Consider the following 14,621-nt stretch of genomic DNA (forward strand, 5'->3'; position numbering starts at 1 on the left):
GAACTACAACAATTGTTCATCCCAGTTTGGCAAAAACATAAATCAGGGAAGGTAGTGCATCCGTGGATAACAAAGGAAATCAGGGATAGTATCAAAACAAAAGATGAAGCGTACAAATTAGCCAGAAAAAGCAGCCTACCAGAGGACTGGGAGAAATTCAGAGACCAGCAGAGGAGGACAAAGGGCTTAATTAGGAAAGGGAAAATAGATTATGAAAGAAAACTGGCAGGGAACATAAAAACTGACTGCAAAAGCTTTTATAGATATGTGAAGAGAAAAAGATTAGTTAAAACAAATGTAGGTCCCTTGCCGTCTGAAACAGGTGAATTGATCATGGGGAACAAGGACATAGCAGACCAATTGAATAACTACTTTGGTTCTGTTTTCACTAAGGAAGACATAAATAATCTGCCGGAAATAGCAGGGGAGCGGGGGTCAAATGGGATGGAGGAACTGAGTGAAATCCAGGTTAGCCAGGAAGTGGTGTTAGGTAAATTGAATGGATTAAAGGCCGATAAATCCCCAGGGCCAGATAGGCTGCATCCCAGAGTACTTAAGGAAGTAGCCCCAGAAATAGTGGATGCATTAGTGATAATTTTTCAAAACTCTTTAGATTCTGGAGTAGTTCCTGAGGATTGGAGGGTAGCTAATGTAACCCCACTTTTTAAAAAGGGAGGGAGAGAGAAAACAGGGAATTACAGACCAGTTAGTCTAACGTCGGTAGTGGGGAAACTGCTAGAATCATTTATTAAAGATGGGATAGCAGCACATTTGGAAAGTGGTGAAATCATTGGACAAATGATTTTAATGCTAGGAGCATTGTAAGAAAGGTGGATGAACTTAGTGCCTGGATTGACACCTGGAAGTATGATGTTGTGGCGATCAATGAAACATGGTTGCAGGAGGGCTGTGATTGGAAACTAAATATTCCAGGATTTTGTTGCTTCAGGTGTGATAGAATTGGAGGGGCAAGAGGTGGAGGTGTTGCATTGCTTATCAGGGAAGATATTACAGCAGTGCTTTGGCAGGATAGATTAGAGGGCTCGTCTAGGGAAGCTATTTGGGTGGAACTGAGAAATGGGAAAAGGGTAGCAACACTTATAAGGGTGTATTATAGACTGCCAAATGGGGAGCGAGAATTGGAAGAGCAAATATGTAAGGAGATTGCAGATATTAGTAGTAAGCACAAGGTAGTGATTGTGGGAGATTTCAATTTTCCACACATAGACTGGGAAACACATTCTGTAAATGGGCTGGATGGGTTGGAGTTTGTAAAATGTTGTCTGTCTTTTCACCGTTTTATTTTTATTATTAGTTAGTTAAAGTGTTTTGTTTGGAGGTCTAGACTTTTTTGTGTGGGGGGTGGGGGGGGGGGGGGGGGAAACTGCCTTTCAGGGTCCCTACCTGGTCGGAGAGGCAGCTTTTCTCCGGGCTGCAGCTTCGACCCGTCCTCGCGGCCTACAAGCGGGCCTGGAGCGGCGTTTCCTGTCGCGGACCGCCCAGAACCTCGGCTTCGGCGGCGGCACAGCGCTGGAGCGCTATCGTGGAGCGGGCGATGCCTTGCCTGGGTCACCGCGCTGGAGCTCCGGTGAGCTGAGACCGCCGGGTAAAACATCGCGGAGCTGCGTGACTGTGGAGCGGGCGGCGGCGCCAAACTTTACACCGGGAGCCTGGGATCTCACGACGAGATCGCCAGTTGTGGAGCTCCAACCGGCGCGGCCTTGTCGACTTCGGAAGCCGCGGCCTCCAGTACGGAGGCGGCCGTTCCAGGGTTCCCATGCCGTTGTGAGGACTCTCCCGATGCCGGAGCACCACCACCCGGCGAGAACGGCCAGGAACATCGGGCCTCCTTAGAGGCAACTGTGGAGGCCTCAATAGGCCCGACTATGGGTGAACTGGGGTTGGGGACTGGACTTTGTGCCTTCCCTCATGGTGGGAGCCATTGTGGGGGGGTGTTCTTTGTGTTTAAGACTCTCATTGGTGTTATGTTTGTATTCTTTTTTTGTGTGCTGCAAAATGGCAAAAAGCATTTCACTTCATTACACCTCGGTGTATGTGAATGTGACCAATAAAATACCTTTGATACCTTTGATACCTTTGAAATGTGTGCAGGATAGTTTTTTGCAGCAATACATAGAAGTACCTACTAGAGAAGGGGCGGTGCTGGACCTCCTGTTAGGAAATGAGACGGGTCAGGTGGCAGAGGTGTGCGTTGGGGAACAGTTCGGGACCAGTGATCACAATACCATTAGTTTCAATATAATTATGGAGAGGGTCAGAACTGGAACTAGGGTTGAGATTTTTGATTGGAGAAAGGCTAACTTTGAGGAGATGCGAAAGGATTTAAAAGGAGTAAATTGGGACAGTTTGTTTTATGGGAAAGATGTGGAAGAGAAATGGAGTACATTTAAAGGTGAAATTTTAAGAGTACAGAATCTTTATGTCCCTGTTTGGTTGAAAGGAAATAGTAAAAATTGGAAAGAGCCATTGTTTTCAAGAGAAATTGGATACTTGGTTCGGAAAAAGAGAGAGATCTACAATAATTATAGGCAGCATGGAGTAAATGAGGTGCCTGAGGAATATAAGGAATGTAAAAAGAATCTTAAGAAAGAAATTAGAAAAGCTAAAAGAAGATATGAGGTTGCTTTGGCAAGTAAGGTGAAAGTAAATCCAAAGGGTTTCTACAGCTATATTAATAGTAAAAGGATAACGAGGGATAAAATTGGTCCATTAGAGAGTCAGAGTGGACAGCTATCTGCAGAGCCAAAAGAGATGCGGGAGATATTGAACAATTTATTTTCTTCACCAAGGAGAAGGATATTGAATTATGTGAGGTAAGGGAAACAAGTAGAGTAGCTATGGAAACTATGAGATTCAAAGAAGAGGAAGTACTGACACTTTTGAGAAATATAAAAGTGGATAAGTCTCCAGGTCCGGACAGGATATTCCCTAGGACATTGAGGGAAGTTAGTGTAGAAATAGCAGGGGCTATGACAGAAATATTTCAAATGTCATTAGAAACGGGAAAAGTGCCGGAGGATTGGCGTACTGCGCATGTTGTTCCATTGTTTAAAAAGGGGTCTAAGAGTAAACCTAGCAATTATAGACCTGTTAGTTTGACGTCAGTGGTGGGCAAATTAATGGAAAGGATACTTAGAGATAATATATATAAGCATCTGGATAAACAGGTTCTGATTAGGAACAGTCAACATGGATTTGTGCCTGGAAGGTCATGTTTGACTAATCTTCTTGAATTTTTTGAAGAGGTTACTCGGGAAATTGATGAGGGTAAAGCAGTGGATGTTGTATATATGGACTTCAGTAAGGCCTTTGACAAGGTTCCTCATGGAAGGTTGGTTAAGAAGGTTCAATGGTTGGGTATTAATGGTGGAGTAGCAAGATGGATTCAACAGTGGCTGAATGGGAGATGCCAGAGAGTAATGGTGGATGGTTGTTTGTCAGGTTGGAGGCCAGTGACTAGTGGGGTGCCACAGGGATCTGTGTTGGGTCCACTGTTGTTTGTCATGTACATCAATGATCTGGATGATGGTGGGTAAATTGGATTAGTAAGTATGCAGATGATACTAAGATAGGTGGGGTTGTGGATAATGAAGTAGATTTTCAAAGTCTACAGAGAGATTTATGCCAGTTGGAAGAGTGGGCTGAAAGATGGCAGATGGAGTTTAATGCTGATAAATGTGAGGTGCTGCATCTTGGCAGGACAAATCAAAATAGGACGTACATGGTAAATGGTAGGGAATTGAAGAATGCAGGTGAACAGAGGGATCTGGGAATAACTGTGCACAGTTCCCTGAAAGTAGAATCTCATGTAGATAGGGTGGTAAAGAAAGCTTTTGGTGTGCTGGCCTTTATAAATCAGAGCATTGAGTATAGAAGTTGGGATGTAATGATAAAATTGTACAAGGCATTGGTGAGGCCAATTCTGGAGTATGGTGTACAATTTTGGTCGCCTAATTATAGGAAGGATGTCAACAAAATAGAGAGAGTACAGAGGAGATTTACTAGAATGTTGCCTGGGTTTCAGCAACTAAGTTACAGAGAAAGGTTGAACAAGTTAGGGCTTTATTCTTTGGAGCGCAGAAGGTTAAGGGGGGACTTGATAGAGGTCTTTAAAATGATGAGAGGGATAGACAGAGTTGACGTGGATAAGATTTTCCCACTGAGAGTAGGGAAGATTCAAACAAGGGGACATGACTTGAGAATTAGGGGACTGAAGTTTAGGGGTAACATGAAGGGGAACTTCTTTACTCAGAGAGTGGTGGCTGTGTGGAATGAGCTTCCAGTGAAGGTGGTGTAGGCAGGTTCGTTTTTATCATTTAAAAATAAATTGGATAGTTATATGGACGGGAAAGGAATGGAGGGTTATGGTCTGACCGCAGGTATATGGGACTAGGGGAGAATACATGTTCGGCACGGACTAGAAGGGTCGAGATGGCCTGTTTCCGTGCTGTAATTGTTATATGGTTATATGGTTAAAGTCAGCATGGATTTATGAAAGGTAAATCATGTCTGACGAATCTTATAGAATTTTTCGAGGATGTAACTAGTAGAGTGGATAAGGGAGAACCAGTGGATGTGTTATATCTGGACTTTCAGAAGGCTTTCGACAAGGTCCCACATAAGAGATTAGTATACAAACTTAAAACACACGGTATTGGGGGTTCAGTATTGATGTGGATAGAGAACTGGCTGGCAGACAGGAAGCAAAGAGTAGGAGTAAACGGGTCCTTTTCACAATGGCAGGCAGTGACTAGTGGGGTACCGCAAGGCTCAGTGCTGGGACCCCAGCTATTTACGATATATATTAATGATTTCGACGAGGGAATTGAATGCAACATCTCCAAGTTTGCGGATGACACGAAGCTGGGGGCAGTCTTAGCTGTGTGGAGGATGCTAGGAGGCTGCAAGGTGACTTGGATAGGCTGGGTGAGTGGGCAAATGCATGGCAGATGCAGTATAATGTGGATAAATGTGAGGTTATCCACTTTGGTGACAAAGACAGGAAAGTAGACTATTATCTGAATGGTGGCCGATTAGGAAAGGGGGAGATGCAACGAGACCTGGGTGTCATGGTACACCAGTCATTAAAAGTAGGCATGCAGGTGCAGCAGGCAGTGAAGAAGGCGAATGGTATGTTAGCATTCATAGCAAAAGGATTTGAGTATAGGAGCAGGGAGTTTCTACTGCAGTTGTACAGGATCTTAGTGAGATCACACCTGGAGTATTGCGTACAGTTTTGGTCTCCTAATCTGAGGAAAGACATTCTTGCCATAGAGGGAGTACTGAGAAGGTTCACCAGACTGATTCCTGGGATGTCAGGACTTTCATATGAAGAAAGACTGGATAGACTCGGTTTGTACTCGCTAGAATTTAGAAGATTGAGGGGGGATCTTATAGAAACCTACAAAATTCTTAAGGGGTTGGACAGGCTAGATGCAGGAAGATTGTTCCCGATGTTGGGGAAGTCCAGAACAAGAGGTCACAGTTTAAGAATAAGGGGGAAATCTTTTAGGACCGAGATGAGGAAAACATTTTTCACACAGAGAGTGGTGAATCTCTGGAATTCTCTGCCACAGAAGGTAGTTGAGGCCAGTTCATTGGCTATATTTAAGAGGGAGTTAGATGTGGCCCTTGTGGCTAAAGGGATCAGGGGGTATGGAGAGAAGGCAGGTACAGGATACTGAGTTGGATGATCAGACTTGATCATATTGAATGGGGGTGCAGGCTCGAAGGCCGAATGGCCTAGTCCTGCACCTATTTTCTATGTTTCTATACAAAAAACATTGAAATCATACTTCTACAGTGCAGTGAAACATGATTTTAATACATCAAATTTCAAAAAGTTCCTCCCCTGGGAACACCCTTCTTCCACACCTTCTCCCCACTCGGTTGCTCCACTCCCTCACCGGGTACCCCCAAGGCCAGTGATCAGTGATCGCACAGCCTCCCCCCTTTCAAAAACGCTCCAATCTAATTTAAAGCATATATATTGCATTCAAGTGTAAGTTAAAAGAATCGCTACAGTATGCACCATATTGCACATTTGAAGCTGAAAAATGCAAATGTTCCGTACCAATGGGAGGGGGACATCGGGCTTGGTCTCTCGCAATTTCTCACTCCCAACTCTCACCCAATGTTGGCAGCCCTGATAAAGTGAACATCCACAGTTTTTTCCCAGGCCGTTATAACTTTTTCTTTATTTGCTTAATTTGAAAGTTTTCACCCTGCACAGAATTGGATTCATACCTATTTGCATGTATACTATCATGCCATTTAACTTTTCTTATTAGTTCCATGTAATTTAATAGGTGTTTTTTATCTTTACAATTAGAGTTATTTTAGAATGAAGAAAGCAAGAGAATTAAATGAGTTTTAGTTGTATTTTTAGTGCAGTCTAGCCATTAAGCGCTGCTCACTGCAGACATGTTTACAGGCCCAATTTAAGAACGACTGTTGCATCCATTGATAATGTAATTGGTGCACTGTGTTTGGTAGTTTTTGGCTGTGAAATAACAGTGCCTTTGTTTGCAAATATTACATTTGATAAAATATAATCTTATATTCCGTACGAAAGTTTAAACTCAGAGAGATTAATTTTAAAGTAATTGAACTTGAGTGTTTCAGCGTGAATTGCTTTCTGATTAATAGCAATTATACCCTAAAAGGCAGAGATAGCAAATGTTCATGTTGAGATACCAATTAAAACACAGGTTAATTAACACTGAGGGAAAGATGAATCGCAATGTAAATAAAAATTACTGCGAATGCTGGAAATCATAAGTAAAGAATATACTGGAAACATTGTGATGCAGGTGCACGTCATTAATGAGACCACTCTTGGAGGACGATGTGCAGTCTGGTCGTCCAGCTATAGGAAGGATGTCATTAAGTTGAAAAGAGTTTTGAAGAGTGTGGGAAAGAAGAACAATTAGCATCTCAGGTAAAAAAACATTAATCTTCTGGGAAGGCGAGGAAACAAGTTAATTTTAAGTTGTAGAGAAAGTGTAGGTAGGGCAAAGGGAATATTTCGGATAGGATGGGGACAAAGTTGCTGTGTGGAATAATTGTAGAGGTTAACAGCGTAACGGGGACAGTTTATGACAGAAAGAAAATAAGCAAAATATATGAAATGAGCATAGATACAGAGCAGGATACTAACAGAGGAAAATATAAGTTGCAAAATGCACTGCATGCACATTTGGTCATGCTGTGCCATTGGAGTGTGAAAAACTGATCTAATATCACAGGGATACACAAGAGGCTGCAGATGCTGGAGTCTGGAGCAAAGAGTCTGCCAAAGGAACTCTGCAGCATCTGTGAATGGAAAGGAGCGATCAACGTTTTGGGTCAAGACTAAGCATCTGGTTAGTCTGTGGTCCATGCCTGGCCTGCAGAGTTCCTCCAGCAGGTTGCTTTTTACTCCAATATCTCAGCTAGTATCATTTATTGTCAATTTCCTTGTTACGTTTTGCACCAATTTGCCTGTATAACTGCAGCAAGTAAGAATTTTGTTGTTTGAATCTCTGTGAATGTGACAATTAAACTTGACTCTTGAGATAAATAATTTATAGCAAGAATAGAGTCTGAGACGGAGAAAGTAATTTGCCAAAGCTTGTAGAATTTGACATAGAATGAACAAAGCTGCGAAGTGAAAAGTCAGAAGATGCCATTCCTCTAAATTATATTGCGAGCTGATATAAAAATGCAGGAGTTTACAAAAACAGAAAGATCAGAATGGGGAACTATGGAAAGAGGTAACAAGAAGCTCTGTAGAAAATGCCTCAACAAAGACATTTTGCCCCTTCAGGCTGAATGTAGATGCTCCACAAAGTAGTCACCCATTCTGTGTTTAGTTTCCAAATATAAAGGAGGGCACGTTATCAACACTGAAATCAGTCGACTAAATTGGAAGAGGTGTAAGTGAATCACTGCTTCACCTGGAAAATTGTTTGTAGGAGGGAAAGAACAAAAAGGACAGATGCTGCATCTCCTCCTGTTATGGGATCAGAAGAGCTGACCAGGGAGTTGCGAAGGGAACAGTGCATTCCAAATGTTGAACGATGAGGGCAGGATGTGTCTGGTGGGGAAATCTCCTTGAAGCTCGGAAGAATGGTTGTGGAATGGAAGGGGAACTTTACCCTTGCTCTGTTCAGGAGAGAGGATGAGAGAAGAGGTGCCACAAATATATGAGGTGGACACAGTTAACTATGATCGAGGGGAAGCCATGGATCAGGAAGAAGGAAGACGTTTCAGACACCTCTGAATGTGGAATGTCACTGGAGCAACTATGATGGAGATGGAGAAACTGGCAGAATGGAATTAAGATTTTATAGAATGTAGTTTAGGTTAGTTTAGTTGAGTTTAGTTTATTGTCACGTGTACAGAGGTACAGTGAAAAGCTTTTGTTGTGTGCTAACCAGTCAGCGAAAAGACAATACATGATTGCAATTGAGCCATCCACCGTGTACAGATACATGATAAAGGGAATTACATGAATAATGTTTAGTGCAAGATAAAGTCCAGTAAAGTCCGATCAAATATAGTCCAGGGGGCTCCAATGAGGTAGATAGTAGCTGAAAGTAGATAACTGTGTTAACTGTAGTAGATATACACCTCATACTGTCACGTTCTTGTTTGCTGTTTTACAGTCCTTCTTCACATTACACATTATCAGATACAAGGATTAATGGTGGTCATCATAGATATTCAAAAAAGCTGGAGTAACTCAGCGCGTCAGACAGCATCTCTGGAGAAAAGGAATAGGTGACATTTCAGGTCGAGACCCATCTTCAGACTCCTGCTCTCCGACTCTACAAACAGCCTGAAGAAGGGTCTTGACCAGAAACATCACCTATTCCTTTTCTCCAGAGATGCTGTCTGACCCACTGAGTTACTCCAGCTTTTTGTGTCTATCTTCGGTTTAATCCAGCATCTTCAGTTCATTCCTACACAGTGGTGGTCATCATCTTGGGTTCAGAACAAGCATTCTCACTTTTTAACCATCCATAGATGTCTGACATTGATTCAGTATGGCCACCAGCAAAATATAATCCACAGGGTAAATCAAATTTCAGGTTCAATCCAGTTCCTGTCACAAGCTCATTTTTCATGGTTTGCCCTGCAGCCCTGAGACAGCAATGTGCATGTTTGTTTAATACTTACCCAAGGTCTAATTTAGGTAGATCATGGCTCACTAAAGCTGGTCAATGCAGAAACTAATGAAAAGTTGTTGGGATTCTGTTTTCATTTGTGTATGGCAATTATCTGTGGAAACCATATGGCTTGACCTTTTCTGCCAACTTCACAGATATTTTCTGCCTCATAATCAAATTCTTCTCTTTGCTCCTTCCCCCAGGACTATGCATTTTGAACCAGAGGTTAAACGGAGAGGGCTCACATGTCTTTGAACAATTCTGTGTTTGATTGGATGCCAGGAAGAATCCAGCAGGGACTGTTAGTTGTTCTTTTCCTCTGCAGATGATAGGCATGGCTTGTGCTTAGCCATCCTTGCAGTAGCTTGGGGATGCATAGTACAAAGATGCATCTAGGCATTGTAACACTTAATGTTGCAGGACCTTACTATGTAATTATATTAATCTTTTTTTTTAAATGGTACTGGACTTTTAGATCAGTAGGATGGAAAATGCAGGTATCATTGCTATCCCGGCAGGACAGTGCAGAGGTTTGGTGATCCTAATTCAAACTGAATATTACAGGAAGAAATGTTGTGCACATTATTTGTATATGGAATTTAACCGTTATATTAATTGAGGTTTGAGAAGGAAGATTAATAATATTAACTGAATCGAGAATAAATCATAAAATTGGCAAGAAAGAAAGACAATTGTCACGTTGTCTGAGGTGTACTTTGGAATTTGTGATTAAAAAAGGGTGATGCAAAAATAGAGAGGATTTTGTCTCTCTAGAACAGGATGAACAATAAGATGGCTGAACAAAAATTGATTACTGCAGAGTAATTATGTGAATATGTAATTTCCTGGTTAACTTGACCCTTTTCATTTTAGGAAAATTGAAATATTGCCTGTTAATTCTCAATCAACCAATGGACAACGATCAGTTTCAACGCCTTTGGAGCAAAGGTAGGATTTTGTTAATTGCTAAAGAATTATAGCTCACCTACAGTGCAGCAACCTAGTTGCGCTCAGTAGGAATGGTGCAATGTTAATGTATGCTCTGCAACATCTCCCTCTCCTGAGTAAAGGTTAATGATCAGAAACTTTGTCTCTCATCTATTTTATACTGCTGATTGATGTGACCAGCGTAACTATTTGTTATTTTCTTTCTTACCAGAGGGATTGTTGAGTCATTCTCTGCTGGAGTAGGTCATTGATTCTGTTCACTTATTCATTTACTGTTTAATAAATCTATTTTGGCAGTTTTTTAGCCGACCACATAGAGGAGTCATCTATCTTCAAAAAAGGAGCAAAATGATGACTGCATTTGTTATATCTTATACCTGAAATAAAGTAAGGAAGATAATCTGTTAACTAGTGGGCATGTTTCAAATTACTGTGATAATGGATAAGAAAATATATGTTTTAAGTCAGAGGGAATGAGAGCCTACTTGTAAATATGGTCAAAGTCCAAGGAGAATATTCAGAGTAAAGACTACAAAGATATAATTCTTGGATCAGAGTTCTTGGTCTGAAGAAAGGCTCTGACCCAAAACATCACCTATCCATCGCAAATCCAAAGATGCTGGCTGACCTGCTGAGTTCCCCCAGCACTTTGTGTTTTTGCTTAAGATTCCAGCACCTCAGAGTTCCTGATCATTGCTCAAATGTTTAACCATTTAGTAGCCTTGCCGTGCAAGCTGTGCACTGAAGTGTGCAGCACAGAACATTTGCTGAGGAAGGATTCGTGTGAGCATAGGTCAGAGACGGCAGAGAAAGGTTGTTTAACCCAGCTACAGCCATTATCGCTGTAGTTTGCTGAAATAAGGTGAAGGGGAAAAGATTTAATAGGAACATGAGGGGTAACGTTTTTACACCAAGGCCGGTGGATGTATGCAATTAACTGCCACAGGAGGTAGTTGAGGCAGGGACTATCCCAACATTTAAGAAGCAGCCAGGTACATGGATAGGACAGGTTTGGAGAGATATGGACCTACTGCTGGCAGTTGGGATGAGTGTAGCTGGGGCATGTTGGCCAGTGTGGGCAAGTTGTGCTGAAGGGCCTGTTTCCACACTGTATCAATCTATGACTGTCCAATTTATTGCACATCTGTTCGAGGCAAGAAGTTAGCCACACAGGTTTTTGCTGTGTGATAACAAAAAAAGTCAGAATGGCTTGAAAACAAGGAATCTGACATTTGCATTTCCTCATGCTGAATTGGATAGTATAATACTTTCGGAAGTAAAATACAGCCAGAATTTGAAAAAAAGGGAAATTGAGGCATAGTGTTGGAATGGCTGATTAGCTGGCATTGTTAATTTAAATATTAAACTGCAAAGTTTATCTTGTGACAGGTTTTGCTGAATATAAGATGTTGTCTTACAATGGGCTTCGTTGGAAGAGAAAAGAATGCTGAAGATAGAATGGGAATGGGATGGAGAAATAAGGTGATAAACAGCTGGTTAGTTCAGAGTCATTAGAAACCTAGTTTAGAGAAGTCCTCTTTGTGAGTATAAATATAAAGATTAAACGAGAACTTACTGTTTGAAGTTTGATCTTTATTTTATGAGGTTGAAGTGAGGGATTACGCGAAGAGCCCGCCAGCCCGCATGCGCGTCAATCTTCAGAGCAGCTGTATAAAACCATAGACTAGTTGCTGACCTAACCTAGAAGGATTAACGAGCTTAGAACTACCGAATGATCTTTATGAGAAGTAGGGTTGGGAGTGGAGGGCACGTAATCCCTCACTTCAACTTCGCATAAAATAAAGATCAAACTTCAAACGGTAAATTCTTGTTTAATCTTTCTATTTTATTTCGAAGTCACGTGTGACTACGTGAAGACTTCAAAGCTCTGTGGTTTCATACAGTAACCCAATCTGTGTGTGAAACACTGAAACAGATAAACCATTAATGGTAGGAAAAAACATGGGTTATTAATATCATGATGCTAACTTGTATACATGCCATTGTTCTTAACCGGACCGTAGTCCCAATAGACTATTGAGTTGGACAATAACTCATGCAACTGTGCAAAATTCTATCTGCAAATACACAGACATATTCAACCAAATTTTATAATTTATTAACACGCACTATGTAAGCCTCTTGCTGTATGATGAAAGGGAAAATCCATTCTATTGGCTGCTAATGAGCCATCAGCAATATTTTGAGACTATTGAATGACAAAAAAGAAACTATCTTTCATCTCATAGGTACTAGCAAACTCAGTGTACTTGTATACCTAATGACATCCCCGATCTCTGCTCTGGTGGGTATGCTGTCAACTTCAAATGTACGAAATCCTGCTCATTTTGCTTATGAGATTATTCCCATAACAAGCTCCCATGAAACACTAAGGGGCAGAAAACGATAGTGGGAGTTGTGTACCGGCCACCTAACAGTAGTAGTGGAGTTGGGGATGGCATCAAACAGGAAATTAGAAATGCGTGCAACAAAGGTAAAACAATTATAATGGGTGACTTCAATCTACATATAGATTGGGTGAATCAAATTGGCTGGGGTGCTGAGGAAGAGGATTTCTTGGAATGTATGCGGGATAGTTTTCTAAACCAACATGTAGAGGGAACCAACGAGCGAGCAGGCTATTTTAGACTGGGTATTGAGTAATGAGGAAGGGTTAGTTAGCAGTCTTGTTGTGCGTGGTCCCTTGAGCAAGAGTGACCATAATATGGTTGAGTTCTTCATTAGGATGGAGAGCGACATTGTTAATTCAGAAACAAGGGTCCTGAACTTAAAGAAAGTTGACTTTGAGGGTGTGAGACGTGAATTGGCCAAGATAGACGGGCAAATGATTCTTAAAGGGTTGACGGTGGATATGCAATGGAAGGCATTTAAAAACTGCATGGATGAACTACAACAAGTGTTCATCCCAGTTTGGCAAAAGAATAAATCAGGGAAGGTAGTGCATCCGTGGATAACAAGGGAAATCAGGGATAGTATCAAAACAAAAGATGAAGCATACAAATTAGCCAGAAAAAGCAGCCTACCAGAGGACTGGGAGAAATTCAGAGTCCAGCAGAGGAGGACAAAAGGCTTAATTAGGAAAGGGAAAATAGATTATGAAAGAAAACTGGCGGGGAACATAAAAACTGACTGCAAATGTTTTTATAGATATGTGAAGAGGAAAAGATTAGTTAAAACAAATGTAGGTCCCTTGCAGTCAGAAACAGGCGAATTGATCATGGGGAACAAGGACATGGCAGACCAATTGAATAACTACTTTGGTTCTGTCTTCACTAAGGAAGACATAAATAATCTGCCGGAAATAGCAAGGGACCGGGGGTTAAATGAGATGGAGGAACTGAGTGAAATCCAGGTTAGCCGGGAAGTGGTGTTAGGTAAATTGAATGGATTAAAGGCCGATAAATCCCCAGGGCCAGATAGGCTGCATCCCAGAGTACTTATGGAAGTAGCCGCAGAAATAGTGGATGCATTAGTGATCATTTTTCAAAACTCTTTAGATTCTGGAGTAGTTCCTGAGGACCGGAGGGTAGCTAATGTAACCCCACTTTTTAAAAAGGGAGGGAGAGAGAAAACGGGGAATTACAGACCAGTTAGTCTCACATTGGTGGTGGGGAAAATTCTAGAGTCAGTTATTAAAGATGGGATGGCAGCACATTTGGAAAGTGGTGAATTCATTGGACAAAGTCAACATGGATTTATGAAAGGTAAATCATGTCTGACGAATCTTATAGAATTTTTCGAGGATGTAACTAGTAGAGTGGATAAGGGAGAACCAGTGGATGTGTTATATCTGGACTTTCAGTAGGCTTTCGACAAGGTCCCACATAAGAGATTAGTATACAAACTTAAAGCACATGGTATTGGGGGTTCAGTATTGAAGTGGATAGAGAACTGGCTGGCAGACAGGAAGCAAAGAGTAGGAGTAAATGGGTCCTTTTCAGAATGGCAGGCAGTGACTAGTGGGGTACCACAAGGCTCAGTGCTGGGACCCCAGCTATTTACAATATATATTAATGATCTGGATGAGGGAATTGAGTGCAACATCTCAAAGTTTTCGGATGACACAAAGCTGGGGGGCAGTGTTAGCTGTGAGGAGGATGCTAGGAGGCTGCAAGGTGACTTGGATAGGTTGGGTGAGTGGGCAAGCATGGCAGATGCAGCATAATGTGGATAAATGTGAGGTTATCCACTTTGGTGGCAAAAACAGGAAAGTAGACTATTATCTGAATGGTGGCCGATTAGGAAAAGGGGAGATGCAGCGAGACCTGGGTGTCATGGTACACCAGTCATTGAAAGTAGGCATGCAGGTGCAGCAGGCAGTGAAGAAAGCGAATGGTATGTTAGCTTTCATAGCAAAAGGATTTGAGTATAGGAGCAGGGAGGTTCTACTGCAGTTGTACAGGGTCTTGGTGAGACCACACCTGGAGTATTGCGTACAGTTTTGGTCTCCAAATCTGAGGAAGAACATTATAGCCATGG

At 41.7% G+C, this 14,621-nt stretch overlaps 1 protein-coding gene across 2 annotated transcripts in view; it reads left to right on the plus strand.

Annotated features, from left to right (window-relative positions):
* tpk1 (thiamin pyrophosphokinase 1) overlaps positions 1 to 14,621 on the plus strand; it is a 354,474-nt gene that overhangs the window by 70,025 nt on the left and 269,828 nt on the right. For both annotated transcript variants that reach the window (XM_033050403.1, XM_033050412.1), the window contains exon 3: positions 10,047 to 10,121. In XM_033050403.1, the coding sequence (XP_032906294.1) occupies positions 10,047 to 10,121 (75 nt within the window). The remainder of the gene's footprint in view (positions 1 to 10,046; positions 10,122 to 14,621) is intronic.

The sequence above is a fragment of the Amblyraja radiata genome, chromosome 2, assembly GCF_010909765.2.
Source record: "Amblyraja radiata isolate CabotCenter1 chromosome 2, sAmbRad1.1.pri, whole genome shotgun sequence".
In the NCBI taxonomy this organism is placed as follows: domain Eukaryota; kingdom Metazoa; phylum Chordata; class Chondrichthyes; order Rajiformes; family Rajidae; genus Amblyraja; species Amblyraja radiata.